General features: G+C 40.9%; 1 protein-coding gene across 2 annotated transcripts in view; it reads left to right on the top strand.

Moving 5' to 3' along the window:
* PLAGL1 (PLAG1 like zinc finger 1) overlaps positions 1 to 12,850 on the top strand; it is a 51,655-nt gene extending 38,805 nt beyond the window's left edge. For both annotated transcript variants that reach the window (XM_074896473.1, XM_074896474.1), the window contains exons 5-8: positions 590 to 739; positions 4,807 to 4,926; positions 6,494 to 6,978; positions 7,360 to 12,850. In XM_074896473.1, coding sequence (XP_074752574.1) covers positions 590 to 739; positions 4,807 to 4,926; positions 6,494 to 6,978; positions 7,360 to 8,635 — 2,031 coding nt within the window. In that variant the 3' untranslated portion in view covers positions 8,636 to 12,850. The remainder of the gene's footprint in view (positions 1 to 589; positions 740 to 4,806; positions 4,927 to 6,493; positions 6,979 to 7,359) is intronic.
* Positions 12,851 to 14,003: the final 1,153 nt, after the last annotated feature.

Below are 14,003 nucleotides of genomic sequence, written 5' to 3'. Positions count from 1 at the left end.
TGTTTCACTCGTAGAAGCATTCTCTTGGAAAGGAATCTAGGAAGAATGAAGTAAAGCAAAAAGAAAGAGATCTTTCTGGCACAACTGTTCATTTGTATTTACTTTTGCATTGTTAAGGGGAAAAAGGGAAGACTGTTAAAATGTCATTATATTGTTTGTAACCTCTCTGGACTTATTACACAGGTTACACAATAGTTCCATGCAAAATGTAGCATTAATACAGTACTGAAGTTTGAGATTATCAAGTACTCAGGAAGTACATTAAGGCATAAAGCTTATCTTTCTACCTGCCTGCACTTAGTTCTTATATTATCTTTATATAACATAAAAATGTTGAAATATAAACTGGAAATACATACAATGGCCTACAGTTATTTTAGTAGCTGGGTGCATGACACGCATTCGTTCTTCACTTTCTTTTGCACTCAATATTCTTTAGGAGTGATCTGTTTCAAAACAACCACTATTTCAAAGGACATACCACCACCAAGACAGGGTAAATAACTGACAGCCATGATTCCAACTTAAGGAAAACTAACGTGCCTTGGTTTTATCATGTTCTTTTTCCCGTCCTCCCTCTTTGTTTCAGGTATTGAAAGATGGAGGGAAGTACTTTCTGGACACTCCCAATGAAGACTGTGGAAACTGGATGATGTTTGTCCGGCTAGCCCGGAACCAAGAAGAGCAGACCCTTGTGGCTTATCAGCACTGTGGAGAAGTCTACTTCACAACTGTTAAGGTAGTTAAACCCACATTGCTTCACCCATCATCGAAATGGAAATTTATAGGCAAAGGTTCTGAAAGGCTAACCCTTTTACAGATGAAAGATTGATTATATTCTGCCAACTGGGTCTTTATTACATACCACCTTTTATATCACTTCATCCATAGTAAAGCAAGCAGTGGGGTTTTCCCATAAAAGGTGGTGTGTACTTGCTGTTGTGGGTAGCGAAGAAACTGAGCAGAGGGAGACAGAAGTATCATTCGTGATGGAGGTGTTTAAACGTGAATGTTGTAAAGGTCTTTAGTTCCAAGCAGGTACATGGGGAGATTATTTAGCATTGTTACATTCAACCCTACTTCATCCTGGAAAAAACCAAACACATTCCTTTCCTTTATTACATTTTTGGACACATTGTGTTCTGAGCACATTACCAGGTGCTCAAGAACAGAGTGCTGTGTAGAGTCTTTATGTACTATTCTCCATGCTCGTTAAATCTGAAGATTTAACTGCAGAACTTACAATACTGCAATGTTGTCATGAAATGATCAGTTTATGTTAGAGATTCTGGACTGCATCTTGGTCTGAGGAGAGAGAGCAAAGTATTCTGTATTTATAAATCATACTAGAACATACAGTCTTGGTTTTTGATGTTTTGGCTGCTTTCTCAGGCAAAGTTTGTTTTCATCAGAACTTACTGTTTTGTACACTTAGGAAACTAAAGTCTGTAGGTTGAACATTCATTGTTTTCCTTTTTTGTTGTTAAATTAATGCTTGTATATCATTGTGAGCAACATTAAAAGTAATAAAAAGAAAGAATATTAGTCAAAAGAAGTTGCTGTGGGATTAAAATCAAGCATTTCAGTTTAATTTCCAAGACTGGCACACATTTCTTGGGATAGTAGTGTTTATTTTTGTTCCTTCATTTTTGTGTCTCCACCTACACAGTGAGGAGAAGAATATTTACTACACAGGATGATGTGAGAATAAGTTAACAGCGATAAAATTTTACACTTTCAAAGTATTTTATAATAGTATGAAGTATAATTGCTTTTGAATTAATATTAAAATAATTATTTTTAAAAAAGAAAATCAATTTAAACCAGCATATGTTAATTTGAGACATTGTTTAGGCTGTGTTTGAGTTTCTGATGCAATCCATACCGTTTGAGATTTCAGTTTGATTTGACAGTGCATGCTCTGTAGAATTGATAGGATTAATAATACTGTATTTGGGAAGCATGAACAAATGCTTTTCTAAGAAGTTGTAGTTATGATCTGGTAACTTACAATTTTCAGTGGCTCTTTGCTGACTTCAGCAGAAGTCTGCTCATTGTCATCAATGGAGAGTTGCATCCCATGTACTGACACGAAGAGTATCTTACGATGAGGAATGTGTCTTGTAACCTTTACTGTGCTGTGTATCATAGGGAATTGTTTTGGTTTTATTTCTCTTAAGTTCCAGTATCATTCACGGTACTGTGTTATCCTGCAGATTTTGTCCTGGTCAGCAGAAGAGATAGCCTTTTGCTATGCTTAGGCACACCCTGCTGGTCACAGGATGAGGCTGCCTTAGGGCTGGTTATAAAGACATTTTTTCAAGATATTTTGAATGAAGTCTGCTAAATTAGGAGCAGAAAGATTGGCTCCTCTTCTCACTGTTTTTACGGAGAGGTGGGATCTCAGTGACATGAAATTGAAGCTACAAAAGCATACATGTAAGTGGCATACTAACAGCACCATTAGCAGACTTGCTGACCTAATGACTGCAGTCCCTGGAAATAAGTGCTTTAAAAAAAAAAAGGAATTGTGAGGAAGTAAAAATCAACCACAGTTGCTATTTGTCTGATGACAGAAGAGTTTTGCATGGGTGCTTCAATAGCTTTCTCTTACTGTCATGTGTGAAACTGAGTAAATGACAATTTGTAGTGGCTTTGGATATTGGTGGTTAATCTCAGTTTTACTAAATCACAGAATCACAGAATCAGCTAGGTTGGAAAGGACCTTGAAGATCATCGAGTCCAACCGTTAACCTAGCACTGACAGTTCTCAACTACACCATACCGCTAAGCGCTATGTCAGCCCTACTCTTAAACACCTCCAGGGATGGGGACTCCACCACCTCCCTGGGCAGCCCATTCCAACACCTAACAACCCGTTCTGTAAAGAAATGCTTCCTAATATCCAGTCTAAACCTTCCCTGGCGCAACTTGAGGCCATTACCTCTTGCCCTATCGCTTATTACTTGGTTAAAGAGGCTCATCCCCAGCTCTCTGCACCCTCCTTTCAGGGAGCTGTAGAGGGCGATGAGGTCTCCCCTCAGCCTCCTCTTCTCCAGACTAAACACCCCCAGTTCCCTCAGCCGCTCCCCGTACGACCTGTGCTCCAGACCCTGCACCAGCTTCGTTGCCCTTCTCTGGACACGCTCGAGTCATTCAATGTCCTTTTTGTAGTGAGGGGCCCAACACTGAACACAGGAATCGAGGTGTGGCCTCACCAGTGCCGAGTACAGGGGTAAGATCCCTTCCCTGTCCCTGCTGGCCACACTATTTCTGATGCAAGCCAGGGCTTGAGAGATGAGAGCTTTTGCCTTACTTGACTTGTTTCACACACTGATGCACTTGCTCTCCCTCTGAAGTCACACTGACTAGGTCTCAGCTTCCCACAGAAGAGATCGCTGCTGGTCCAGGAATGTCAGGCAGAAAGTCATGACCGTGTCCTGCTGTGCAGTTGTTTGTGGATACTAGTCTGCGGTGGCGCTGGCCAAGATTCCAGGGCATCCCCAGGCATTTGTCTCTGTGGAGCTTCCCCAGGCTTGTTTTTCTCCACCTAAATAGACTGTGTGCAGAAGCACAACGCATGATCGGCCTCCTAGTTGGTGGTTCTGCCTCATGTCCTTTATTTAGTGGAGAATGCAGCACATACCATTTCAGTTTAGGCCAGGTGTTATCAAAACGTACAACCAACCCATACTGGTTGTAGTTAGCAAACAGGCTTGTGCTTGAGAGTTCAGAAGTTCAGTTTTCAACATTATACACATAAATTATCTGTCACCTGTCAGCATTCACAATCTAAGTTGTCTTTCACATACCATGCTTATCACCAATGTTATAAAATAAATGCGTTTTAAGATGTCACATTTTATGGAATAAGACTCAGCTGGTCTCCTTCCAGGCTAGTTTGTTCTTTTCAGTGACACAAGTTTAGCTTAGTTAAAATAAAACTACAAGTACAGTTGCAACAATGTTGGGTTTTATTATAGATGAAGAAAATTGTGTACAGGGCCAGAGAGTCATATAAATCATGACCCCAAAGTTAGATCTTTAGCCAGTGAATGTAATCACTCTTCTCTGTTTCTATTTGCTGCATTATTGACTGAATGTATTTGTCTGAGGAGGTCACAGTCCAGTCCAAGGAAAGATTTGGGCAGACATGTCTCGATGGGAGACTGCAGATTATGAGCTCCCTTAGTCCTGTGTGGGAAGGCTTCAGTGGAAGGAAGGCAGATACAATAAAGCATATGCATAGTGAGCCTAACACGTTAAAGCCAGCGCATGAAAACGCGCAAATTTGACTTGTGGTACACACAGTGCTCAACTCTGCACCCGTGCTCAGTGAGTGTGTCTTATCCAGGAGGCACCCGAGCCGTTGTGCATTCACGATGTGTTTTTCTTTGCCTGTACCCTATAGTTAAGTGTTGTGTCCAGTGGGCTTTGAGACATCAACAAAGGGGCATGGGATATTGCTTGGAAAGACTTCTGTATGTCTGGACATCACAGACAAATACATCTCACTGAGCAAAGCTCATGGAAGCTGAGGCAGCCCTCCTGCTATTGCCACCCCACCCCCAATCTCTGTACATATGCATTTCTGCTTTTAGAAACTGTGAAAGTGTCAAACTCCAGTGGATAGTAATGCTCAAAAAGTGCTTCAATCTTGAAACTAAGCTACCAGTAATTTAAACAGATTCAAAGAATGCAACTTCAGTAAGAACTACTAAATTGCACACCTCCGCCCCTCCAGTCTTCAGAATAATTTAGTATAATTGCCAGAATTAAAGATGTGCTGATTTCTTCCATTCACAGCCAATTGAACCCCACACAGAATTGAAAGTATGGTATGCTGCCGATTATGCCAAATTTATGGAAGCTTCTGCAGTCTTCATTAAAGAAGAATCTGATGTCTGTCCTTTGCCCCCAGTAGCAGTAAGTACCTCCAATCTGCATTCAAGCCATCACCAGACATAGTGAATTACAGTTCATTCACCTTCTTTCTCCATTTATGTAACTCTGGTAATGCTCGGGTAGACCATAGAGTAGTTGGCTAACACAAAGCTAAGAGCCATTTTAACCAAACAGCTACTCAGAGAAAGGCTGTTTTTCTCCTGTGTTTGTAATCCAGTGACGCCATTAGATGTAGCTAGGAGTAAGTGGCACCAGTGGGATGTGTTGGAAAGACTTAAGATTGGCATTAATTTGTAGATAACCAAGCTGTCCAGCCTCAGACTTTTTTCACCAATTCCCCTTTGTTGTGCTCTGACAGGATGGTCAGATGATGCACCGATTATTTCAGTCTTTTCCGTGCAAAAACCCTTCTCTTCTATTCCCAATACCTTCCCCTCTGTATGATGGTGGGAATCCTTAAAATGAGAGGAGAGGTTTAAGTGTTGAAAATATGGCTGTGAAGATTGATACCTAAGCTAGAAGGAAATGTTAAACAGGAAACACAAATAAACCAGGAATTCAGAGGTGCTCTGAAGTAACCCCATTGCTGCTTTTGCGTATGAGGCCTTCAGAAAGAAGGTGTGGGAGAGCCACAGCATCAAACATGAAGAGAGAAGAGTGCTCCATCTGTAAGTAAAGACAGAGTGGACATAGCCTCACCATGCTCTCCAGAGCAAGCTAGCCCAAGAGTAAAGGAAAGTATGGACAGTTTATGAGAAACTTATGTAAAATATAGAGACAGCTAAGGAAGTACATGGTCATGTATTAATTGGAAGTACATTTCATCATTTACTGGGATTTTTTTGTAATTGTTTTTCATTGGAATTTTTAGAATGTCAGTATTTATAGTGAATTCAAAAGAATCCAGTAGACCTCTTATTTCCACAGAAATAACACTTCCAAATAATGCATTGCTTGCCAAAAGAAAATGTTTTATTGCCTCTAAGTCAGGATAGGCTTGAGATCCTCCAGCCTAAGGTGTTTCTTTGAGTTTGAGAAAGTCTAATGCCAAATACCAAGCTAAGTGGGGAAGTCTCTCCTGGAGGCGTTGACCATTGCTGTCTGGTAAAGCATCAAGTCAGCCCAAAACATAGGGAAATCTTGTATGGCTAGACTACATTTGTGTGCAGAAACCCACCCATTTTTTTGTATGGTTGCAAGAGCAGATAAATTATGTCAGCCTAAGGATAAAGCACAATTTGCACCTGCTTTTATGAGTGATTCCATAAAAGGAACAAATGTAGAGACTCTGAAATTCAGTAAGCACAGATAAACAAAGGCGAAGGACTCAGGACTGTTATAGTAAATGCTAAACAAAAACATGGAAATGGGTATTCGGTCAACCTTTTTTTTTCTTTCTTTGAGTTTATAGACTCCTAAAGAGAATCCATTTCCAGTTGAACAGCTGTGTGGTAGTACATTGAAGTAAATATTGCCAAGGAAAGAACAGGTCTTGGGAAAGACCAAGAGCAGGTGTAGGGTCAGTGAGAAGAACACAGCCTTTTCTTAGAATGGCTAATGAGACCAAACTGTTCTGTTCTCATTACAGAAAGAGCCTGTAGACCCTTGGATATGCTCCAGCTGTAGAAGCACTTTTGCAACTTTTGCTCTGCTGGAATCTCACCAGTGCATCCATAAAGATCGAGTCCTTACCACCAGGTTCAGACCACCAAATAAATTGGGACCCGTAAAAGCAAAAAGCAAACTCAAAGGGAAACTGAGAGGCAAAAGCATTGCTCAGTGCTTTGGGACCCTTTCCTGTTCCTCTGCTGCAAAGCTTAGCTGTGCCAGCTCAGGAAGCACGTGTGATGCTCTCGTGAGGTTTATACCTAAATGGAGAAACAGCCGGTCTTCACTGTTGAAGGGAAGAGAAGTGAAGCAGCCAGACAGTTACCCTTGCCGACTCTGTGGGAAGATATTTGATTCCATTGACAAGCTCACAGTCCACACTTACGCGCACAAAGGGGAGCGCCCCTACAAGTGTTCACAGCACGGATGCGCAAAAGCCTTCATTTCCAAATATAAACTGCTCAGGTACAGCTCTGAAGGCACGGCTTTTCTGGTGGGTGTGTGGGGAAAAATCAAGGAGATGTTTTTCTTTTGGAGTGTCCTAGTGACAGTTAATCCCCGAGTTCCATTTTTTATTATTCCTGTTCTGGTAGAATTGGAGAAAACAAGTCTCCCTCAATTGCAGTGGCTATTCAGAAAGATTATGTTGAGCGGTTTTAACCTACTCTATGCTTTATGATTAACAACTTCCCCCCACAAAAAAAGTTAGGCTTTTACTAATAATCTGACAATTTGTGAAAATGCCTTCCTTCAAGAGTGCCAGTGTTTTCAAATCTTGAAGCTGCAAAACCAAAGGTACTAGAGTAAATGTAAACACAAATAACTTTTTTTGCTTTTTTGTCTTAGGCACTCAGCCACTCATTCTCCACAGAAATCTCACCAGTGTGGCTACTGTGAAAAGACCTTTCACAGGAAAGATCATCTAAAGAATCACCTTCAGACTCATGACCCTAACAAGATGGCCTTCAAATGTGAAGAGTGTGGCAAGAAGTACAACACCAAGTTAGGCTATAAGAGACACTTGGCTCTTCATGCAGCCACCAGCGGGGACCTTACCTGTAGGGTATGTGCCCAGGAGTTTGGTGGTACTGAAGTTTTGTTGGAACACCTCAAAAGCCATGCAGGGAAACCAACTGGCAATATGAAGGAAAAGAAACATAAGTGTGACCACTGTGAGCGTCATTTCTATACCCGTAAAGATGTGAGGCGCCATATGGTAGTTCACACAGGCTGCAAAGACTTTCTATGCCAGTTTTGTGCCCAGAGGTTTGGGCGGAAGGACCATTTGACTCGCCATACTAGGAAGACTCATCCACAAGAACTGCTGAAGAGCAGGTTGCAGAATGGTGACTCAGTGGGTCTCCTTGACCAGCTTTTTCCATTCAGAGTGAAGGAAGATGCCAGCATACTGTCCCCTTTTCCTGAAAGGGTCTCTGGGCAGAATGGGATTTTGAATAGTTCAGAATCAGAGGAATACAACCATTCACATCTTCATTCCCAGCCAAGCTTACAAACTGCTCTTCCTCTTGAACCTTCTCCTCATTTGCAAAGGATGGGCTGCACAGACAGCCTTCCAGCTGTCCATCCCACATCATGCTCAACAGCTGTTCCTGCCAACGTGAACCTTCATCAGCCTAATAAATATGACCTTAGTTCTACCTCATTTGCAGCAGGATGCCTTAAGAATCTACCAATAAAAGTGGATGTTAAAGGTTACAACGTGCATCTTCTTGAGGACCTGCCATTACCAGAACCTCAATCTCTCCATAAAATCAGTCTCGAAGAAGCTTCCTCAGGGCCTGTAGGGGATACTAACAAGTACCCAGTCCACAAGGACACAGAGGCAGCAGCTGAAACTACGAGCCTGCCTTTCATGGATCTCACTCATGTGATGAGTTTCTGGCAGCTCCCACCAGGTGATAACCAGAACACTACTGGGGACATCACAATGGCATTTGGTCCAGAGGAACCATCACACAGGCTGAATGGCCTTGGCCAACAGCAAGGTCTTCAGCTAGCAACTGGTGGGATGGCCATAAACCAGCTGCATCATCTTCCCCGCTCCTTTCCATCCACTACAAATTCTGTAACGTTGCCTCATTTTCACCATGCCTTCAAATAACTCTCACCGTGTTTGGGGTTTTTTTCTTTCTTTTTTTAAGACTGTGCTTCTTTCTTAATCCCTTAGGATGGGGTGGTTTTGGTTTGATTTTAAGAAAAACTGCCCCAAATGTTTTCAAAGCACGTTATGAACATGGTAGTTAAATTCATGATGTTAATAAACAAGAAGGTCTATTTTTCATACTACTATTAGTTTTTCAGCATATGACAGTAGTAGAACTAACATATTTCCCTCAACACCTTCTATATTTTTGTTCCTTACCTTTCATGCAAACCACTGAATAAATCTCTTCAGTGATAGCAAGGCATTATAACAGACACAATAAAACTATGGCTGCTGCAGTAGGGGAAATAGGGTTAGGGGGAATGGGAAGAAGGGGGAAATCACAGAAAAATAATTTTAATGAGCCATAAATCACAGCAAATTTATACACATGGCAAACACAGCAAACGATTTATTAACATAACATAGATTTCTGTTAAGCACTTAATTACTGAACTTTATGAATTTTTAATTTAAATCAGAATCATTCCAAGAGTAAATCTTACTTCCTTGTTTCACTTTTTTTTTAAATGAAGATGATCACTGTTGTGATTACATTTAACTAGATTTTGTTTTCTGAAGAGCACTTCAGCTGTATGCATCTCCTGCATGTTTTTTCCTAGGGCTGGAAATAACTACCACTTCTGCATGACTGTGTAAGAACTGATGTACACGTGTAGTTTTTAGAATGGGAAGTGAATTGTCTCAAAGTTTAGAGCAAAGCATTAATGTTCACTTAGAGCTGGATCTGGCACAGTATCAGGTACTGGTCTCTAGTAAAGCACTTAAGCATTTGCTTAAATGTAAGCATATGTTATCCCATTGGGTCAACAGTTTGATTTAACACTCAATAAAAAATAATACTTCCTACCTGAGGGGCCTTTATTCACCTTTTGTTGATAAAAATGACCTTTGTTTAATCTGGGAAATGATTATTAATTGTCACCATCTGAAATGGGGATTCCTTCATGGAAAGCCAACCATGGCACAGGGGAGCCCATGACCAAGCAGGACCTCTGTGGGGCCAGGGGCAGGTCCATGCATAGAAGGGTTGTGGTGCTGAGCTGAATCTGAGTAAATTGTCAACCCCCTAGAGCTACTTTTCTGTTAAATCCAAAGAGAGTTAATAGTACTTAATGATCATTACAAATACAGCATGAAGCAAGCATGTTCTTGCCCGTTAATCACAAAAATATTTCCAGACAGCTTCAAATAAAAAATATTTTCTAAACAATTTCTGCTATGCTTTTAATGAACTACGATGACATTGTACAACTACAGTGATCTGAATATTCTTACAAGTTTATCAGTACTTGGATTAAGTAAAGCTTGTATTGCAGTTCATTCGAGAATATGTTCTTCAGATACACTGTTGAGGGGTATTTTTGTTATGAAAATTTTTGTCATAAGGCAAACCAGAAGGAAATAAATTAAGATCATTCTTGTAATGACAGCAGCAGGAGGAAGAGCAGGTGCTGCAGAATCATGCCCAGTTAGCAGTTATTTAAACTACGAGCTCCAGAATAGGGAAAAAGTTGCAAACAGTGTTATAAGCACATTCTACAGCTAGGTTCATATTTTCATCCGGACTTGGAAAGGTGTGTGTGTATTCACTTACTGCATTGTTTTTCCTTCTTCATGCAAATTGTATTCATTTGGCTTCATCCAAGTTTATGTACTTGTAAAAAAATATACAAGTTTTGTAGCACTGCCTGATCATACGCTGTTAACAGACATTTTGTCATTTTGTTGTGCTTCTATAAGAGGTATAACAAATTACTGGAATACTTGTCTTTGAATTAAAACATGACGTTAAGAAGATAATGTTACACAAACACTGAGCTAGACTGGCGCCCGTGTTCTTCCAGCTGCTCGACTGTAGTAGGATGCCTGAGCTCTGAGCTGCCAACAGAGGTGCTGCTGCCTGACCTCAGCCTCTTCCAAAATCTAACTATGGGTTAAAGACTAAGTCTTATTCAAGTAAAAAGAAAATAACCACTTTTGACACTAAAGTGCTTAAAAAGGCCACAATGATGGTGTCTAGAAGTAAAACACAGAAGCAAACCTTAAATATGCAGTACTGCAGCTTTAACCCTTCAGTCCATTCAGATTTCTTCCAGATTCTTGGTATCATAAATGTAGAAACTGATGATGTCCCAGCACAAAGGAAGGCAAGTTATTTCAAAAGGTTATGTTTGCAGAAAAATTGTTTTGTTTTAAAATTCCCACAAAGCAGGAGATGCCCCCGAGTCATCTAATACTTAAAGTAGGGCTGGACTTCCTCATAGCTTTTGTTGAGGGGACCCCTGTGAGCGTTATTAGAGGCCATCAGTAGCTGAAGCTCAAGAATGCATTGCTTCTGGGCAGCCAAATTCCTTGGGCTCAGTAGGCCTGTCTGGTGTGGGCCTGAATGTCGCATTTCTGAAAGAGCAATAGCTTGCTTTAGGTGGGGTTAAGATCACAGGTAAGGCAGTGCTAAAGGAGAGGTGTGGAGACAGCACCAAGTCCTCACTGGCTCTCCCTGGGCTTACCTGTGGTGTCTGAGGATGGGGCTGCAGTGAGACTCCAGGCAGTGCCAGCGGAGGAGGCAGCAGAGCTGCAGGACATGTCTGGTGACACTGCCTTTGGCTCATGCAGGGCTGCCACAGCACCCGTGTGGGGACAGGCAGCCCCACACATATCAGGGTTATGGTGGAACAAGGCAACGGCCCAACCAGTGGCCCATCCTCCCTCCCTCCCTCCTCTCTGGCACAGCCCGTTCCTCCTCCAAATGCAAGGACAGAGCTGGCTTGGGAAAGGTAGGATAGACCATGGCATAGCAGCTAAGAGAACAGGAAGGTCTGACGCTCTGGGAGATCTTAGGATATTTTACTTCACATCCTAATAGAAATAAGAACACTCTTTTATCTGAACTCCACTTGGGAATCTGTAGAAGCAGAGCAATATGTGGTGGCTAAACGACAGAATGACTATAATCAAATGATACTGTAAAACAGCAAAACTTAGTAAACATGGTCTCGTACAAAAAAATGTACTCCTTTTATAAAAAAAAAAAAAAGTCATGTAAACCTGCTGAAATAATGTTAAGGAGCTAAAATTATACTACATAGAACAAAAGACCCTGCATCCTTTATGTAAACACAAGTATTTCTAGTGCTCAATTCCTATCCCCTATCAGAAACCATGTTAATTTTTTCAGTTTTATTTACCAACTGTTCCTGTTGGTAGTCTCCATTTTCTTAACCAATGAGTTGCTGTTAATTCCAAAACGTTTTCCACAGCCAGTCAGAAAGAAGATTGTATGTTCCATGTACTAGTGATTGTTTAATTTCTTGCTAGCAGAATTTTTAGCTACTGTTCTTTAACACACCATTCCTGTCCCTGTATTTTCTGTAAAATACTGGAAAATGAGCTGTGAAATCAAACACTTTTACACACAGAAAATAATAGGGGAACAACAACAAATACAGTAAAACTTGCTCTAACTTTTGACTTTATTTGTAAAACAAAAGCAGCTGTTGTAACATTGCACAGGATAGTTTGCTGTGTGGTTTGGGTTTGTTGGTTTGTTTTTTGTTTTTTTTTTTTCCCCTCTTCTTCTTGGATTGAAAAATAGGCTAAGCAGCACTGCTTTTATATATTTGGGCTCATTTCATGCCCAGTGTTTCTAAGAGCCTAGCTCTAGGACTGACACTTGCTTCAGTGTCATCCTTTCTGTGTTTAATCACTATTAGCTAGAGCCTAAGTAATGAAACTCTGTAAAGTCTGGTATTTATTATTGCTGTGTCCAACTGCTTTTCATCTTCATTTACTTTATAAACATTTAATAGGCAAGAAAATTCCTTACGGATTTTAATTGAAAGCCTTATTGGAGATTGCTGGACTAAAAAAACCCAGCATGTTGCAGCATTGAAAGTTTATGCAAGGTGATCCAAGGCTGGCAATAGATCAGATTGCCAAAAAATAAAAAGGGCTATGCCTCCACAGCATTTCAATCAATTTCTAAAAGCGATTGAAGTTTTTAATGCAAAAATGAGATTTGGTTTTAGTTAGTTGGACTTGATGTGCTTTGAAGCTGATGCACAGCATACATGGCCATTTATCACTTACTGATCACTGTCATTTATCATTTATTGTTTAATGGAAGATTCTATTAAATGTATACCTGAAATTCCAAAATGTTCATTTGTCTTGTTCAATATATCAAAGCAAAGCATTAGGGGGACAAAAAAAAACCAACCCCCCGACATGGTACTGGCTCTTTCTATCTTTTGTTAAAAGCATTGAATCCATCCCCTTGCAGGATGGATTTGATTTAATTAAATTTTGACAACTGATACAAATAATCTCACAACTTTAAAAGGGACAGCATAATAAGCTTTGTAGCCTAGGGAAGGGGGAAGAAGGACAGTGAACTTCAGTTTGCTTATTTTATTGAATGTGATAGCTGTAGCACTCTAGGCGGAAGTGGTGCTGGAAAATTGTGTTGCTTAAGATCTTCCATAATGCATCAGAAGAAAACCTTAGAACATCTTCGCCAACCAAGCCACTATATCTTCTGTTGTGCATTTGTGGTCTGAAAGCAGCAATAAACCGCATACTTGTTTGTATAGAAAAAGCTGCTGTATTTTACTCCCATTTTATCTAAGAAGATTTAACCTCAGTTCCTGGGAAGGTGATGGAGTAGCTCATCCTGGAAACCATTTCCAGGCACATTAATGATGAGAACATTCATTTGTACCACTGAAAGACAGTTTCTTATGTCTGCTTTCTCAGGTATAAAGCACTGTTGGGTAGCACTAAAACTGATCTCTCACTAGCCCAAAGCGCACTGTAAAGCACCTGACAAAGCTCAAGTTTTACAGAAAATGCAGCAGCAGTTGCCAACAGCCCAGCACTTACAAGCTCACAGCACCCAGTTGCTCCCACAGTTCCTAGGGATGTACAGGACTCTGCCTTGTATTTCAGACGCTAGCATGGATGTCTGCCCTGGGGACCTGCTGGAGACACTGGCTCACCCAGGCCTCTCTAAACTGGCTGCGGCTACAACCTTGGCAATACCTGGGCTCACCAGCATCCCTGGGGAAAGAGGTGTCTCGTCCTCATGCCTGTCAAGGTCCAAGTTTCAGAGTTTAGAGGCTAAACCTTGAGAATGGTGACGGTATCAATAAATACCTGTTGGTGGTCTGCAAGACCCTGCACTATAAGAACTCCTACCCTGTTAACATAGTCACAGGTAATCTGGGGAGTGGAGAACACCAGATGAGACTACTGGGTACTGTCAAACTGTTTTTCCTGTAGCTGGCAAAATCAAGGAGGTAGGTAG

This window comes from Athene noctua, chromosome 1 (assembly GCF_965140245.1).
Source record: "Athene noctua chromosome 1, bAthNoc1.hap1.1, whole genome shotgun sequence".
NCBI classification, from domain to species: Eukaryota; Metazoa; Chordata; class Aves; order Strigiformes; family Strigidae; genus Athene; species Athene noctua.
Note: the sequence above shows the minus strand (reverse complement) of the source record. Positions and strands in the feature narration are given on the sequence as shown.